This window comes from Equus asinus, chromosome 5 (assembly GCF_041296235.1).
Source record: "Equus asinus isolate D_3611 breed Donkey chromosome 5, EquAss-T2T_v2, whole genome shotgun sequence".
In the NCBI taxonomy this organism is placed as follows: Eukaryota; Metazoa; Chordata; class Mammalia; order Perissodactyla; family Equidae; genus Equus; species Equus asinus.
Window position 1 is genome coordinate 14,481,466 of NC_091794.1, and position 18,313 is coordinate 14,499,778.

Below are 18,313 nucleotides of genomic sequence, written 5' to 3' on the forward strand. Positions count from 1 at the left end.
ATAAGCACTAAATAATCTCATCTAATTAAGAGAGAATTAGAAAACTTGAAAATGGACAAACTAAAATTCTATTCCCTGGAAATGTAAGAACTCTCTCTTAAGTAAAACATCAGTGGCATATCAGACACAGCGTATGTGCGTGTCATCAGATGCCATAGAAAGGTCAGTGGTGTACTCTTTGTGTGTGTGTGTGTGCATGCTCACGTGTGCACGTATCATACAGGCAGCTCCTTCTCTTGTTCGATCTCTTCTAAGAAGACCTGGAGGTGACTCAGTAACTGCCTTCAGGAATACCCAGGTTTAGTATGAAGAGGATGCTGATTCATTTCTCCTTTATCTAAAGAATTTGAATAGTGCTTTAAATAAACTCTATTGTTGTCATTGAAGGAGGAAAGTGTGTACACTCATTAGCAAGTGGGAGTTTTCAAAGTTAAGCTCACTTAATAGAAGGAAATTGAAATCTGATCTAATGTGTCCTGTGTCATCCAGCTCAAATGGGGGCCTAACAGCTGCTCCCTGAGCACTAGATGGCCCACTTTCCTCTCTATCATGCTCTCCTCCTCATCTCCGTTTGTTCAGGGAACTGGTCTACCCCACCAAAGGCCAAACGACACAAAGAATAAAATGCTCTTAATACAGCAAGCCAAGGAAATGAGTTCTGAGTGAGCAAGGAAATTTTTGCTTGAAACATGTCCTTCCACTGAAGCATTTTTCTGACTTACATTTGTTTTTCACAGGCTCCCCTACCAACTCTTGGCATAGCACTGAAGTTCCATAACTACTCAATAACACAGAAGAGTGTGAAAGGCTGTGACCATGGATGGTGGGAAATTAATGAGCACATGTAAGTGATCTCCATGTGGGGGAATCTGAGGAAAAGCCTTACCCAGAGGTTCAAAGTCTTGGATTCCTTGTCCCCAAAAACTTTACACTTTATTATATACAGGAGTCAAATAACTTGCTCAAGGTCACTCAGTTCATAAGTGATTAAGCCAGGAGTCAAACTCATGCCTTCTGGTTCCCAAGTCCTTGCTCCACCCTGCTCTATGCTGCTGGGCACCTTATTGATGTGCACATGTATACTTTACAAAGGCAGTTTGGCAGATAAAGTCTTTCAAACCATAGAGCTATGGAGGAAAATAGTAAATAGGAGTCTTGGTGGTCCAAAAGTTAGAAACCATTAACCAATTCTGTGCAGTGGGAAAGACCCAGTTGGCCTGACTATATCCTGAGGCTGGGACATGGGTTGAGGCTGATCAGAAAGGCTGAGGGAAATCCAGATGCCTGGGCTTCCTGGACCGACCTAATAGGCGCTCACTCTCAGCCTTAATTTGTTATTTAGTTGTTGTTATTGTTTATTTGCTTCTAAAGTTATAAAGGGTCTTACACTAAAGAATATAGGCTGCTCTGTCTGTGCAGCAGAAGAACTTCTCAGTTTACTTTGAGATAAGAATCCTTGTGAAGTTAGCTGAAGGGATTTGCCTGCAAATTCTTTGTTCATTGTTATTCCATGAATGAAACCTTCCCTTTCTAAATGATTTTCCTGAACAACCTTCTTTCATTTCCTTTAGACTCTTAGATCACTTGCTAAATAGTCATTGGTCCTGTCTTCATTGGAATAGATCTTATCTGATTTAAAGGCATTCCTGGATTCATTATTAAGATATGGCTTGTACTCCTTTGGGGAGTATTTTTGAATCAAGGGTCTATTATGTAGGAGACAGAAGACTTGGGTTCAAATTTGAGCCCTATTATTTAGTAGCTTCATTAACTCAGACAAATTATTTAACTATTTTGACTTTCAGTATGTAAAATGAGGTAATAATTCCTGCTTAATTTGGTGGGCTTTTTCTTTCTGTTTTTGGTAATCATTCAGTGAAATGATGCATACCACACACCAAAAATATTAGCTGTTATTAATATGATTGATAAGATTAATAACGTTGGAAATGATGTTGGATGGATAAATGCTATAGAAATCCCAAATCTTTAGATATTTAGAAATTTAGATATTTAGATATTTAGAAATCCCAAGCTTTAGATATTTAGTTAGAGGTCCAGACAACAAATCTTTACAAATCTTTTGTAAAGTTGTATGCCTAAAATAAAGCTGTACTTTGAAAATGACATATATATATATTTTTTTTCCCTAAGTGACAACTCCTACTGTTACTGAAACCAAAGTGGGTTCCCTCCTGGTGAGTGAAATCAGACTCTCCACGAGAATTAGTCATCTCACAAAGTAACGTATATTTGCAGCAAATAGGAGACTATGAGGAATCATTTCCAGAGTCATGGCGTCCCCAAACAAAGGGAAGCAGAGACATTTATTTCAGATGGGGAATAAATATTCAAAAGGGGAGGTGGGTATTTGCTTGTGCAGGCTCAGTTGGAAAACAAGCTTCCACATACACTGCAGGGGATGGTAATAAGGCCAAGCTCCTCCTGGAGAGATCTGAGCGTTAAAAATAAGCCAAAGGTCATAGGCATAGCTCCCATGGTGAGGCTTAGTCTGGTTCAGGGTAGTTGGTGCATCTCCTTAACACGATGAAAGGAAAAAACAATTTGGAAAAACTATTAAATGCTTCCTTCCCCACCCTTGAGTTCGTCGGGGCAACCAGTTGGTGACACTACTACCCACAATGTGTTGCTGCCAAAGTACAGACAGGGTCTCCTCCCAGGCAGTACCAGGAACGCTCTGTGCCCTACTTCCCCTGAAGGGCCAGCTCTTCACTTTGTCTTGTGAGCTGGCTGAAATCCTATCAGATTCTTTTGATGTTAGTTGCATCCTTAGGATTTAAAATGCCAGCCCTTACCATTATCAGGCTTTTTCATCTAAAAAGGAAAGGCTCTAATTGAGCTAATTTCTGACACCTTGCTGATAAGTTAGGCTAAAGGCATTGGGTCCTTAATGGGGAGGGAAGAAAAAGTGATGCTGACACCAGGAAGCCTGGGAATCTTGAGTTCAGCAAACATGGCGGTGGGATGTGTATGCTCAGGGCAGCTCGAATGCAGTACATGAACCCTGAAGAAGTGGATGGCCTTTTTACAAATATTTTGCAAAGCAAAGTTCCTGAGGGGAAGGTTGATGGTGTGCTAGAAAGTGCTACTGAACTTGTGTCCTAATCCTGCTTCTATTTTCCTTCTATCGGAAATTTAACAAATTACTTCACCCTTTTATGTTTCAGTTGTCTTACCTGTCACATGTCTGTACGCATAAACTAACTCTTGCTGTGTTTCTCAAACCTCTCCGTTTTTTAAAACTTTCATTCCATTAGCTACTGGGCGCCCAGCCCCATCACATACCATTCCTCTCTAAACTCTAGCCCAGGCATGGATTCAAAGATCTCTTTTGTCTTGATTCCTCCTTAACATCCACATGATGCTCATCTTTTCAGGAAAACTCCAGTAAATGTTAATGGAAAGCATGAACAAAATCACTATGAGACACAGATAACAGTCATCATGTTTTCAGAACACAGGATTCTGATCCCAAGATGACCACCTAGAGTAGATCCTGGCCCCCAAAGCTTGACTTGGCTTTCAGCTGGGTCTCAGACGCTGGCCTCCACTTGGCCAGGTGGCCACCTGCAGCTGCTATCTCTTCCTCGTATCCCAGGAGCTGGTCTATCAGCCCATCAGTCCTGAACTTCAGCCAATTGCAAAAGATTCTTCCTGAAATATCCATGAATGCCTTTCTCCTTTGAACCTGAAAATCACAGGTTACCTCGGTGCTCCTTCCACTGAGCGCCAGTGTCTCATCCATGGAAAATGAGGATTCCCAAGTGCTTTGAGGGCCTGGAGTGATTGGTATTCACAGATTCCAGTGGAGGACGTACCCCCTGAAGCCTTGTGTCTGCTGTTTCCCATTGAGACCTTGGAGGTTTCACCTGGGAAGAGCCTTGCCCAAACAGGGCAGATCCTAGTTTACCACGGGCCCCCAGTGTGATAATACTTCATGTTCCCCCAACCACAGTGCTCATATAACAATAATCACTAACAAGAGGGACATTTTCTCTTAGGTGATGAGAAGTAAGAAAAATCAGGGTGGGTAAATATTATAGACAGACATTACCACTTTGAAATTTTGCCAAGGACGAGCCCTAAAGTGCACATGAGCTTCCAATTTAGATTGAAATAATATTCTTGTCTTTTGCTTTAAGTGTTGCTGGGATTGTTTGCATATTTTCAACCCCAGCTCATGGATTCCACTCTGATCTATAGAAAGGTTTGCGGGCAATTCATGTTACACAGCTAGTTACGCCAAAAAAAGAGAGAGGATTAGGAGAATTAAACCCATATTTCTTCTGATTATAAGTGTTAGTGAGGACAGCAGTGGTACCAGATAGTCCGTAGTATTGCTATTGTTTTATTTAGCAGAGGAGAAAATCGAGGCAGAAGTTAGTCCCGGTCATCAGCATAGAATGGATGACTCCCCTTAGCTCTGCCATGAGCGTCTCCGCTGATGAAGCCCAAATGACCAAAGTATTAGGAATTCACTGAGGATGGGAATGCAGTTGACAGACCCTCATGCTGTGCTCCCTCACCTTGTCTCCTCAGGTACTGTGGCTCCTACATGGATCATCAGACGATTTTTCGAGTGCCCCGCCCGCTCGTCCATGTTCAGCTTCAGTGCAGTTCAAGGCTTTCCGATAAGCCGCTTCTCGTGGAGTATGGCAGTTACAACATCAGTCAACGTAAGCCTGGGATCAGCTCCTTAGAAAACCTTAATAAATGGTTACATGGAAGCTAACATTGTATCACTCTAAAGTTTGAAAATTTAAGGAATGAAAACTGCTTTATTTCTGCTATTTGCTATTGTATTTTTTATAATAATACATCAACAAATTATAAATAAATATAATATAGACAAAATGCATAATAAATAATCTATAAAATTATGTATTTATTACCACTATCATTTAAATTATAGAAGAAATATAATTGGTACAATTAAAAACTGTTTTCTTACATTATTCCTGAAATATAGGGCAAGCCCATTTCTTGATTTGGTTTTCTTCTTGCTAGTCATAAGTCTTTGTAAATATGACTTAAACCGGCATTTGGTGGAAGGAAGGGTGACAGTTGTGACTCACCTTGGCCTGTGATGCATGGGGAGAGCTGGTCGGTCAAGGAGGGTTCAAATAGCAGCCCTCAGCGTGCTGAGCTTCACACTGAAAAGCGCTGGAGCAAGGCCAGGAAGTGGTCAGTAGAAAAGGCACTGTCTGAGGGAAGTCGTTAGAGCTGGGGAGAAAAGATAGCGACTCAGGGAATTCTCGATCCGTTTTAAAAGGGGAAAGGTAAGTGTTAACTAACTGCTCAGGAGTCCATGAGGACAAGAGTTGAGGGAAAACTCGTTTAGACCCTTTCTTCTTAGCAGTCCCCAAAATACCTGCTTCTGGATTCGGAATATTACACTTCTGAATGTCAGAATGTTCCAGTTTCCAGCAAGGATACAAGTAAATAGAAGCCACTTTATTTTTTCAAACAATGAATATTTTCTAGGAGCTCTCCATCCGTTGTGTGACGCTAAGATAGCGGTTGACCTGACCAGCTCTCTCCACCCTTCTTTTGTACCAAGGGAGAGACTTAGTCCGTTCAGGCTACTATTACGTAATACCGCAACTAGGTGGCTTATAAAGTGCACAAGTTTCTTTCTCACAGTTCTGGAGGCTAGAAATATGAGGTCAGAATGCCCTCATGGTTGGGGTAGGGCTTTCTCTGAATTGCAGACTTCTCGTTGTATCCTCACCCGGCCGAAGGGGTGAGGGAGCTCTCTCCGTCTCTTTTATGAAGGCATTCATCTTATTCATGAGGGCTCTGCCTTCATTACTCAATCACCTCCCAAAGGATACCATCACATTGAGCATTAGGATTTCAACATATGAATTTGCGGGGGATGCAAACATTCAGACCATAGCAGGGAGGAAGGGTTTATTATTTCTATTTATTTAGTTATAAGCCCAGGATTAATTATTGAAGACCAGGCAGTATTGCATCTTCAATGAGTAGCCTGGGTGAAGTGAACTGGGAGATAGGAAGCAGGAGTCATGAGTTTTGAGGCCAGTCACTAATTCTCTAGGCTCAACTTTCTAAGGTCAGTGGTTCCTAATATATTTTGGAACAGAGATCACTTGAAAATGTAATTAAAGGCACAGACTCCTCAGAGTAATGTGTCTGATCATAAAGATTCAGAGACATCAGAAGCCCATTTATAATTCCCTGGGGAGTCTAGAGTTGGCACACTGAGTGTGCTGGACTCTGAGGGACCTCGCAGCTTTCCCTTTCTTCAAGTCTGTGATGCAGCCCGATTGCCGAGTCGAGGATGGAGGTAGTAGGAGTGTGACGGCACCTGCGACCTGGACACAACAGTGACTCAGAGCTTCTGGTGGATTTGCTTGCTTTCTTCGCCCTCCTAAATTCTCCTTTTTTGTCTTTCAGTGCCCACCTATCGACTTGGTTTGGTGGAGAAATTGTATTGCCAACTTCTCAACCACTTATCACTGCACATTTCTTTGTTAATGTGGTCTGGTGACTTTTGGGGACCCACACAAGATTTCCTATTTTTTATTGTTTCTAGCCTGTCCTGTCGCATCTTTCAGATGCTCCTCCGGTTTGTGTGTCCCTCAGGCCCAGCGGTGTGATGGAGTAAATGACTGCTTTGACGAAAGTGATGAACTTTTCTGTGGTGGGTATTCAAGTTTTGCTATGACTATCTTATGAATGAATAGCTTATCAGGGCCATCGTTGAAGCTGGTGTGTATCCGGGGTCTTTGGAGCTGTTGTCTTTTGCTGCATAACAAACTAGCTCAAAATTCAGTGGCTTATACTAGTCATTTATTCTGGGTCATAGTGCATGGGTTGTCTGAGATTTGATAGATCTAGGCTGGGTTCAGCTGGATGGCTCTGCTTGAAGCAGTGGGTCCTCCTGAGCTTGGTTCATGGCAGGTTGGGGTCAAGTCTACTCCTTATGGCTCTTTTCCTCATTGAGCTAGTGGGCTAGCCGTGGCAATGGTAGAGGCAGAGGAGGGGTGAGCAAAAGCACATGGTTCCTTCTAAGTCCTCGGCGTGGAACTGGCACACCATCACTTGTGTCGTCTTCCAGCAGTGCAGGTGAGTCGGATAGCTGAGGCCATAATCAAGGGGCAGGGAATTTCATTCTGCACGCTTTGGGGCCATGGCAAGGGTGGGGTGCATAGTACTACCACAGGAAGTGAGGATCTGTGGCTAATCAATCAATCAACCACAATCTGAAACGTAACAACCCCAGTCTAAAGCACAGGTCTTTCATCTAGAGAAAGCTCAGAAGCTGTAGAGAAGTAAGCTCTTTGAGCATGCTCATTTGTGGAGCGCTGGTGTTGTGAATAAAAGAAATTTTTTTTAAACCTGTCTAGTGTGCATCGACATCACATTGGTAATAACTAACGGCTGGGGTATTGGATGTTCCTATTTTAGACAGAGAATCTGTCTTGGTTTTTCATTACTATCTGCACTTAATTCCTGAATCTATCTCCAGTTTCAGGGAACAATATGGGGAGGATAGTTCACTGGACCATATGACACCATTGGCAACTCTTTCTCCTAAAGATCTAGAGATTAATTAAAATACAATTGCGATGGTGAAACTATTTAATGTCTTTCGTATTCTTAGAGAAATATTACAGTGAATATAACATAACTGTGAAAAAAACTATACTCATGAAAAATAACCTGTGACTCTACATTCTTTTTTTAATTGACAAAGCAAAATAAAGCCCTCTTAACTTATGGTTTATTCAACTTTTCAATCTATAGGGTCTTCTATTTCTTAGGAAAGTAAATACTCACCATTGCATAGTGATTGAGGTTGCTTTTGTTTTTTACATTATTATTATTCCCTGCTGTCATGCTCCAAACAAAAGTCATTATTATTACTTTATAACAAGGACTGTTTTTTGGTAATCATTTTTTCTCACGCCGTATTGAAAGTTATTCTCTAGAAGTCAATGAGGCATTCTCAGAGACTTGATGAACTATTTCAGGCTCCCTGCTGCCCCTCATAAGAGAGACCTCTGAAAAAACAGAAAAAGATAAAAAAAATGATAACTTTTATAAACTCAGAAACATCTCAGGAATCATAGCTCCTAAGAGTGCTTGCTGACATGCTGTGCCCTTCCCTGGTATACAGGCACTTCACGAAAATACTGCAAAGAACAAAATCGTGATCGGTTTACACTGGTGTTTCCTAATTCAGGAAATGGGTCTCTCAGGATGAAATAGTTTTAAAGAGAGTTTTCCTTACACGTAGACCACAAGGCTGTTGTCCTTTAAGATCTCGCATTCACTAATCTATTCAGCAAAGCTCTGGTGAGCGCCTACTGTTTGGTCAAGGGATGGAGGTACAGAGATGAATAGGACAAAATCACCAATCTCAGGACACTCTCTCTTTGTTTAGGAAGGTAGACAAGTTCAGTTTTGATAACAGCTTATGGTTTTTATTTTCCCTGAAATGAAATCTTATGATTCATTTAATTGCTATTAAATAAACAAACTGCCAGAGTTTAACACATTTACACAAAAGCAAAAATCAGATCTGACAAAGTCAAAGTGTTAGGAATTACACCAAAGCTTAAACATCTGCTTTTCCTCACGGAGGGGTCAGTTTTGAGGAAAACACACTTTTTATTTTGTTTTGGTCATCTTAACCATTTGCACCTTTCGAAGGGCGCTGTGGGTCATCAGAGAGTCCAGCTGATGTCCCAGGCTCATGAGCCTTCTGTCTGTTCTCATTCTAGTGTCTCTTCAACCTGCCTGCAACACCAGCTCCTCCGGGCCACGTGGTCCTCTGGTCTGCGATGGCTTCAGGGACTGTGAGGACGGCCAGGATGAACAGAACTGCACTCAGAGTGAGGAAGAGGCCTCTGCCCTCTGCTCCGCTTCCTGTGAAACTCCTCTAAGTCAGAATCGAAATCCCTCCGTTGGGTTAGGGCTATCAACTTGTCCCAGTTTCCCCAGGACTTTCCCAATGTTAGCACTGAAAATCCCCTGTCCCTGGAGTCCTCTCAGGCCCAGACGACATGGGACAGTGGTCACTCTAAGTGGGGTGGAGTGTACACGTGTGTATGTGTGTGTGAATACTGGAAGATTTCCACTGCTGTTTGCTTTTAATGCTGCTCAAAACTAAGAGACACTGAGCGCCTGATACAGAGGGACTTGCCAGGTACTATGCTAGCCCCTGCAGAAGCACACACCGCCAGGGTTGTGAACAAATGTACTGCAATGCCTAATGTCTGTCCATTTTACCCCTCAATGGTGTGAAAAGACTGAGTATGGTGGTGATTTTTGCTCAAAAATTTTCTTGGAGAACAAGACAAAGTGTAGCAAAGAGACCATGGCCTGAGCCACTGAAATGGCCAACTGCTTTGCATCCCTCCCACAGGGGAAGAAAGGAGAGGCTGTTGGGTTGGTTCTCAGCAGGTGCTCCCACCTGCCTGCCTTCTAGTGGCTCAGCTGTGATGAAGGGACGGGTCACTGTGGGGCTGCTTCATTTCCCTCTGCCATCTTTCCTGGGGCAGCAGACACTGATCCCATGGCCAAATCATCCTTTGCAGATGGAGTTCAGTGTCATTCACTCAAATCTGTTTCTGGCTGGAAAAAATTCTTCTTTTGTTCACTTTCAGGCATTCCATGCAACAACGGAACTTTTAAGTGTAGCAATGATATTTGCCTTAGGAAACAAAATGCAAAATGTGATGGGACTGTGGATTGTCCAGATGGAAGTGATGAAGAAGGCTGCAGTGAGTGGAAATACAATCATGCCAATCCCTTGCATTTCCTCTTCCTTTGCCTGTTTTTCATTTTCATTCCCTTCTTGGTGTAATCCCCTTGGTAAAGGTTTCCATAGGCCCAGGGAAGAATAGTAAATATTGGTGAACTGAATCTGAAGTCATTTCTCAGAAATACAAGCTCTAGAGTGGGGGCTGGCCTGTGGGGTAGTGGTTAAGTTTGTGCACTCTGCTGCAGCGGCTTGGGGTTCACGTGTTCAGATCCCGGGCATGGACCTATATACCTCTCTTCCAGCCACGTTGTGGCAGCTTCCCCCACACACAAAAATACATGAAGATTGGCACAGATGTTAGCTCAGGGAAACTTTTCCTCAAGCAAAAAGAGGAAGATTGGCAACAGATGTTAGCTCAGTGGCAATCTTCCTCACCAAAAAACAAAACCAAAAAAACCTCTAGAGTGAATTCTGTCTTTTTTCTTGATAACAAGCATTAAAACACTAGAAGTTTATAACAAGAACTTTTGCTTTCTAATAACTTTAATCAAGGGAGGAGATCTTAAATAAAAACTCTATGATGGGCTGGCCCAGTGGCACAGTAGTTAAGTTTGTGCACTCAGCTTTGGCGGCTCAGGGTTCACAGGTTTGGATCCCGGATGCAGACCCACACACCGCTCGTCAAGCCATGCTGTGGTGGCATCCCACATACAAAATAGAGGATTGGCACAGATATTAGCTCAGTGACACTCTTCCTCACCAAAAAAAACATCCAAAAAAACAAAAAAAAATCTATGAGGAAATTAATAGAAACTGGATCACAGTGGATGACTTTGTTAATTGTGCCTTACCTTATGATCAATATCAAGTGCTGGTTCTTTCTTTAGCTATGACCTGAGAACTATAATCTGCCGTATGTTATTATTAGTTATGTGGTCTCTAATTGACCATGTGGCAACATGTTAATTACATACCCCTACCAATACTATGTACGCCAGAAAATAATTCCTCTGATCACTCGTTTTTCTTAATAGGTTTTCATTTGGTTTGGACTCACAAATTCTCTCCCAAATGCTTTCTCTCAAATCAGCACAACTTCAAAGACACTCTTAATTCGGTTACATTTGGAACTTTTCTTCTGTATCTAAGGACCTAAACCCCAAGGCTGCCATTCATATCAGTGCAGCTGTTACTAATATATCCCCTCCTCCCCTCACGTGCTTTATTGTGTCATGGCCTGCATTCAGGATGGAGGGAGTGGTTTGTTGTTCTGGGTTCAGACACACCCACATATTGCCTCTTCTGTAGATAAGCAGGAGGTTTCAAATCGCCTACCTGGTTAGTCAGTGCCCAGCCCAGCTCTAAACTCAACTTAACTTCCAGTTTTTCTTCTAAGTCTGCTTTTAAATCATAAGACCCTTCCTCTCCTAAAGGCTGCAGTGGAAGTTCCTCCATCCTCCACCGCATCATCGGGGGCACCGACACGCAGGAAGGGGGTTGGCCATGGCAAGTCAGCCTCCACTTTGTCGGAGTTGCCTACTGTGGAGCCTCAGTCATCTCCAGGGAGTGGCTTCTCTCTGCGGCCCACTGTTTCCATGGAAACAGGTAGGCTATCTCAATCGGTACTCTAATGTGACACTCTCTCTGGCCACAAACGATACATCCGCCCTCAAGTTGTGGGAAGAAGCTCCCTGTCGGAGACCTTCAATCAGTTCAGTTGGTGGTTTTCTTTGACACCAATTGTGTGCCAAACATTCTTTTTAGGTATTATTGATATAAAGAAAAAAGAAGAGCACAAAGGAAGCATCAAGAACCAGTAGGCTTTTACTAGGCTGAGAAAATAGGATGGGCATTCAAGTGAGAGGGAGCCAATCTATGAGAATGTGTGGAGAATATGGAATATGGGAATGTGTGGAGAGTGGGTGTTGGAGGATGGCTGGAACATGGGGATCCCTATTTAGAGTGAGACAGGGATTCTGGAAGGGTCCTTAGCGTTGGAGCTGGAAGGGCTCTGTCTGCCTTGCTAACGAGATTATTAGAGGGCAGGCAACCTTCCAGCTAAGGGTAAAAGGAAAGCTTGGAAAATAACTTTGCTTAAAATGTAACCTTATTTGGAACCTACTGAAATCTTAGATACAAAAATAATATCATCGATTTCTCATTCTGAACTTTTACAAGTGGAGTCTTTCAAAGAATTTATGTGATTAGAGGATTTACTTCTTCTGGAAATGTCAGGATTCATGTTAATGACCAAAGTAGTTATGCTTCTGTTTGATCACTAGTCTTTTATGCTATGAAACTGCTCCAAGTAATGTGTTAACTTGAATACCCCCCAGGTCCCCAGTGCCACCTGTGAGCTCACCCAGCTCTCCAGGGAGATGTCAGCTAAGCTGATTAGGGGCTATATTCTTTGGGCTCTGTCCTTATTTTCTTCCAAAGCTTCCACATTCTCTTCACCCCACCAGAGCAGCTGCTGTGCTGGTGGAGATGGACACCTCACATGGAGACTATGAGACCTTGGGTGACTTTGTGCAGGGCCACGGGGGTCGGGACCAGAGTTCTGGAAGGACTAACAGGAGTGGTACTTCTGTGAATGGTCATGCTCGAGCAGTTAGAGCCATGAGCTTTAAAGCTTGTGGTAGTGGACAAGAAGGAATTTCATTAAATTCCTGCTTATAACATTTTGATTTCTACTCTATCTGGGTATTCATATCATTTGAATTTGGCAAAAGGATCCCAAGATTGCTGTCTTCCTGGCTCTGTCTGTCTTCATTAAATTCCATTGTTAGCGTGAATAGGAAGAATTTACCAGATTAGTTTCTTACCGACACTCTTGACCTGTGTGTGGTTCATGAAATACCAGTGGCAACAAAATTTCCAGCATTTCCTTAGGATGAGGTTGAGGGAACTTTCTGGAACATGGCGATCATTTTCCACCCATACTACACCTTACTTCGTCTCTGGTTTCCCTGAGGAGACAAGGAAGCTGGGAAAAGCTATGCTTCTTGCCGTGTCTGCAGACAGAGCCAGTGACTATGACAGGACTGAAAGTCAGGCCTCCCTTTCGGCAGCGCTCAGCTCTCTGTGGAGTGCTTGTTTCCAAGCCATGTACGGTCCTTTGAGCATTTGACTTGGTGCTTCATTCCCTTTCTTCTAGGCTGTCAGACCCTACACCATGGACTGCTCACCTTGGGATGTATGTGCAGGGCAATGCCAAGTTTGTCTCCCCGTTGAGAAGAATTGTGGTCCACGAGTACTACAACAGCCAGACCTTTGACTACGACATTGCCTTGCTACAGCTCAGTATCGCCTGGCCCGAGACCCTGAAACAGCTCATTCAGCCAATATGCATCCCTCCCGCTGGCCAGAAAGTTCGCGGTGGGGAGAAGTGCTGGGTAACTGGCTGGGGGCGAAGGCACGAAGCAGGTGTGTGTCTGAGTGAGCGCTCATGCCCTTCCCCTCCAGATGATGTGAACTTGTGCTGATGGAGTGCTTTAGGTCCATGGAGAGTGTTGCTGTATATGGTCTCTAACAACTCTGAGAGGTAGGATGGAGGAGGGTATTATTATTCCTGTTTTATAATGTTCGCCCCTTATCCGCAAAAGAAACGGGACCCACTTCATAAGGGGGGGGGCGGGTCTATGAACAAGGCAGGATTGGATAGATAGTATGGGCCCTCTTCAAACTCTGAGGGGTCTGCTAAGTTTTTCACTGGAGAAGGGCAATTCCTCCTTATTTTCAGGTGTCCTTTCATCCAAAGAAGCAATTCATTTTCATAAAGAAGAGAAGGATACACACACAAACACACCCTACTGTGTCAACTCATAGACAACTGTCTGGAGGATTATGGGAGTGTGTCCATCACAAGGGCAACTGGCACAGGGGATAAGAGTGAGGGCTGGGATCCAGCCTGCCCTTAGCTCCCCAGACTGCACATTCAGGCCTGGAGGTTGCATCAGCCTAGAATTGGTCCACTCAGAGGGGATGCCTTGTTACTACTCCTCCACCCAGAGGGGGCATCTTTTTTGTTATGCACAAAGGTCAGACAATACCGTAGGGAAGTCCCTATATCTGCCCTGTCAACATTTTTCACAGTCTAAGATTCATAGATGATTCTAAATATATAGCGAGGGGAGGAATCCAAAGCTTTGTGAACATCTCCCCAAGGGTTAGTGCTATGCTTTCCCTTGACCTTCCAGTCAGCCCAGATTCCCTTGAAGTCATTTCCAAGGGTTTGTGACAGACACATTTTCCACAAATCTTGAAGCTTACCCTTTGATACTCTCTAAAGACCCATTGTAGGCAGCTTCTCAAGTGTTCGCTGCCTTCATTTAGCTATTGAACTCCTGATTTTCACTACCAGTTTGGGCCTGCCAAGGTCTCAGGGTCCCAGTGAGGGAAGGCAGCTAATTGCTTGAACACCTATAACCTACCAGGACTGTGCTCAGGGCTTTAATTACGTATCTCACAAGACGAAAGAGTTGACTCAACCAACTTGTCCTGAGACATTTCCTTTACAAGTATGAGTGTGTGTGTGTTTACTTTTCTGAATCATCTTAGCCAGACAGGGTAAAAAGGAAGTGAAAGGGCGATAACCAAACTGTTATGTTCCCTGGACACTCCCATATGTTAGCTGTGCTTCTCCACTTAAGGGGTGGGCCCTTGGGACCAGCGAGTATTGGTAGTCACTGGTGCTGACTCACAGTCCTACTGCAGGAGGTACCTGGCAGAGGAGTTTGGTGCAGTGGCTCAGATGATTGAGTCAGACCTTGGGTCTGAATCCTTCTCTGTTACTTGCTCGTTGTCTGTGCCACTGGGCAAGTCCTTCAACCTCCTTAGTCTCCATTTCTTCAGCAGTAAAATGGAGATCATCATAGAATTCACCTCAAAAAATTATTTTGAAGACAAAAGGAGATAATGTGAGTAAATTGTCCAATAAAGCCCTGAATAAGTGTGATCGTTACCATGATTTCTCATTCCAACAATGTTTTCCAGACAATAAAGGCTCCCCAGTTTTGCAGCAGGCAGAGGTAGAGCTCATTGACCAAACCCTCTGCGTTTCCACCTATGGCATCATCACTTCGCGGATGCTCTGTGCAGGTGTCATGTCAGGCAAGAGAGATGCTTGCAGAGTAAGTCATCTAACATGTCCTTCCCATAAATGCTTTCATGTTTAATCTACACCAACTGGGAAATAACTAGGGCAGGTGTTTCCTTTAATTCAGATTATGATTATAATCCAATTGTCTAAGATCAGAGAAAGGTGATTAAATAATTAGGTCTATAAAACTCAGTTTTCTGGTCCCCATGTATTTTCCTCCAATATGTAGAGAATGAGGTCAGCATTTATCATTCTGCTATGATTTCCTTATAATCAAAAACTAAAAAACAAAGCAAAACACATACACACCCATAGTGTTTTAGGATTACTACCTAATTCCTTAGCAGCAACCATTTACCTTCTAAAATAATAAGGGTTTTATTCACTTACTCTTTTGACTCAGGCTGGGGGAAAGGAGTGGGAGAAGTGATAGAGGACACTCATTTGTAGGCCTCCTGACTGATAACATTGGAGGTCACCTTTGGAGGCCATTCCTCTGAGCCTCAGATTCCAATCTATGCAGGTGTCTATATGATTGTCAAAAGTAGACAGATGATGTAGAGGATGAAGAAGACAGTGGATGCTCTTCCCACACCTTTCTACAACCTTAGCCACCCCGCCACAAAAATTCATCTTATTATGATAATGATTTCTCTCTTCTGATCTCCTATTTTGTGGCAAGCACTGTGCTAGATGCTTTACATAAATTCATTCAAATCATTCTTTCACCCCATTTTATGGAAGAGGAAACTGGGGCACAGAGAGGGTAAGTACATTACCCAAGGTCACACAGTTAGTAAGTGAATAACTGAGCTGGGATTTGAACCCTTATCTCTCTAACCTTAAAGCTACTATGTTTGGGGTACTTCCTGCAACTGGTCAGTTACGTAGTCCTGTTCCAAAGAGCCACCAGGGTTTACAAGTTAAATTAGACTTAGTAGAGTTGGTGTAGCAATAATTAAAATAAAAAGAACCAAGTTTCTCTAGTAGTCAGCATTTACCTAATCACGTTCAAAATTGTACGGGTGGGATACGGGGCAAATTTGAATGCTTTTTCATCTTTTCCCCCGAGTAAGTTGCAGCTTTACTGATCCTTCAGAATAAGAAAACAAAAATCCAGATGTTATAATTTAAACGATGAATACTGCAGGAATTATATTTAAACTTTGAATTATTTTTTATTTGTACATCATTATATTTCGATTTCTGTAAGACAACATCATGTTCACTCCCAAAGTCTAATTGCCATCTGTCACTATATACATGTGCCCTTTTACTTTGAATTATTTTAGCCTTTGCTTTTGTGGAGTTGAGATATAAGGAGGGGCGCTCAAGTGGGGGTGACTTGTCTGTGACAGCTGTTGGCCAGTGAGCCTTAGGGTTGCTTCATTGGACCTGCTCAACTAAACCAGGTCTCTTCTTTCCTTGGGACTGTGAGCCAACCGCTGAAGGTGCACGGCCCTGAGGTAGAGGTCAGCCTCCCGAGGTGACCATGCCTTGTAAGGTTATTGTGAGGATTAAATGACCCAGGACAGTGCTGAGCCCATAGCTTTCACTAAATAAATGTTAGCCCTTATTATTATTACTAATGAAGTTTGTTATTTGTTTAGGGGTATGTGAGAGTTGTTTCCCCTGCAAGAATATTTTAATGTTACGCTTAGTTTAAAGAATCAAGTTTCTGGTGATGAATGCAGCTTTTTGATAAGAAGAATAATTCTAAAGTGACAGTAGAAGTTTTACATTATTTCTCGACACTTCCCCAAACTGCATGATAATTAGCCAAGCCAAAACCCGTCAGAATGGGAGTTTTGAACACAATCCATTAGACACGTAATGACAAAATTGATGATCATGTGACAAATGTATTTCATACTTACATTGTCTTCTTGTGTAGGGAGATTCGGGTGGACCTTTATCTTGTCGAAGAAAAAGTGACGGAAAATGGATTTTGACTGGCATTGTTAGCTGGGGACATGGATGTGGAAGACCAAACTTTCCTGGTGTTTACACGAGGGTGTCAAACTTTGTTCCTTGGATTCATAAATACGTCCCTTCTCTTTTGTAATCGTACAAGTTGGATTTTTGACTGTGATTTATGTGATAGATTCTTTAAAAACCATGCAGTAATTATAAATAAAAAGAGACACTATTTTTCTGCAAATTTCAGATTCTGTACATTTGGTATTTATTAGAAGACAGAGAGATTCATATGTATCTTATTCCATGTGAAGGATATAGCTATATTCATTCTTTTTTTTTTTTTTTCCGAGGAACATTAGCCCTGAGCTAACATCTGCCAATCCTCCTCTTTTTTCTGAGACTGGCCCTAAGCTAACATCCATGCCCATCTTCCTCTCCTTTATATGTGGGACGCCTACCACAGCATGGCTTGCCACGTGGTGCCATGTCCGCACCTGGGATCCCAACTGGCAAACCCCGGGCCGCCGAAGCGGAACGTGAGCACTTAACCGCTGTGCCACAGGGCTGGCCCAACTATATTCATTCTTAAGCATCAAAGGCCAGTGATTCAGGAATAGAAGAAACCTAAATAATGTCATGAACTAAGCTTCTAAAATAAGAAAATAAGTGGGTGAGATGCTCAGATATCCGTACTTTATGTTCCTGTTCCAGTTATAGATATTTATAAGAATTTAGGCAAACTTGATTTATTGAAATAAGAAATTCCATTAAAAAAACCGTGCCTGATCTTCAGTGTTCTCATGAAATTACATGTACAACATATGCTCCTTCACAATGCTAATAAAGCTAAGTTCAGTTACTGACAGAAGTATCTATATTATTGCTTTCCAATCCAATTTTGCCTAATTATATTATAGGGGACTTTCTTCAGTCATGTCACGTGGAAATATTGTGTACAAAGAAACAAATCAACCAACCAACAAAACTGATGGTTAGTAATTTCACTAAAATGATAGATTGAAGCATCATGATAGTTAGATTGAAAGCATTTACGTGGAATTTAAGGAAATTTTAATAATGTTGGTCAGCAGTTGAAAGACAAGAGAATTTTTGGATGAATGTTTTGGAAGTGAAATTTTTCAGAAATATTATCATCTGGCTTCTGTTTATTTTATATACTCCAATGGCCAAGATTTTCTTTTATTTTCGGGGCCCTTTAAGATTTAGCACAGTTGTAAACCTACAGTACATGCTCAATATATCATATTTATTGAGTTTTGGGTCTTGATTGAAAGACTTTCACACTTGATCTCAGAATGATCTCTTCGTTAACAGAGGCCAGACTTAACAATACCTTTTCCCTGGGACAAAGTCAAAGAAGTAATAACAATGCTATTTTTAAGTAGCATCCAGAATAGTGAAAATGGCTTTCATGGGACCTCAGAAAATCTTAATGTAACTGCAAAAGGAGAGAGAGCTACAGGTGTCGTCTCCCAGATCAGACAGAAAGACTGAAATCTGGATATAATTTTCCT

General features: G+C 42.3%; 1 protein-coding gene across 1 annotated transcript in view; it reads left to right on the forward strand.

Annotated features, from left to right (window-relative positions):
* The window catches only part of TMPRSS7 (transmembrane serine protease 7), a 37,706-nt gene extending 20,083 nt beyond the window's left edge, over window positions 1–17,623 (forward strand). Inside the window, 9 exon segments of the mRNA XM_044769351.2 lie at window positions 738–844; window positions 4,561–4,697; window positions 6,581–6,688; window positions 8,775–8,885; window positions 9,660–9,776; window positions 11,191–11,362; window positions 12,915–13,183; window positions 14,753–14,889; window positions 16,753–17,623. Of these exon segments, the coding sequence (XP_044625286.2) occupies window positions 738–844; window positions 4,561–4,697; window positions 6,581–6,688; window positions 8,775–8,885; window positions 9,660–9,776; window positions 11,191–11,362; window positions 12,915–13,183; window positions 14,753–14,889; window positions 16,753–16,923 (1,329 nt within the window). The 3' untranslated portion in view covers window positions 16,924–17,623.
* Window positions 17,624–18,313: the final 690 nt, after the last annotated feature.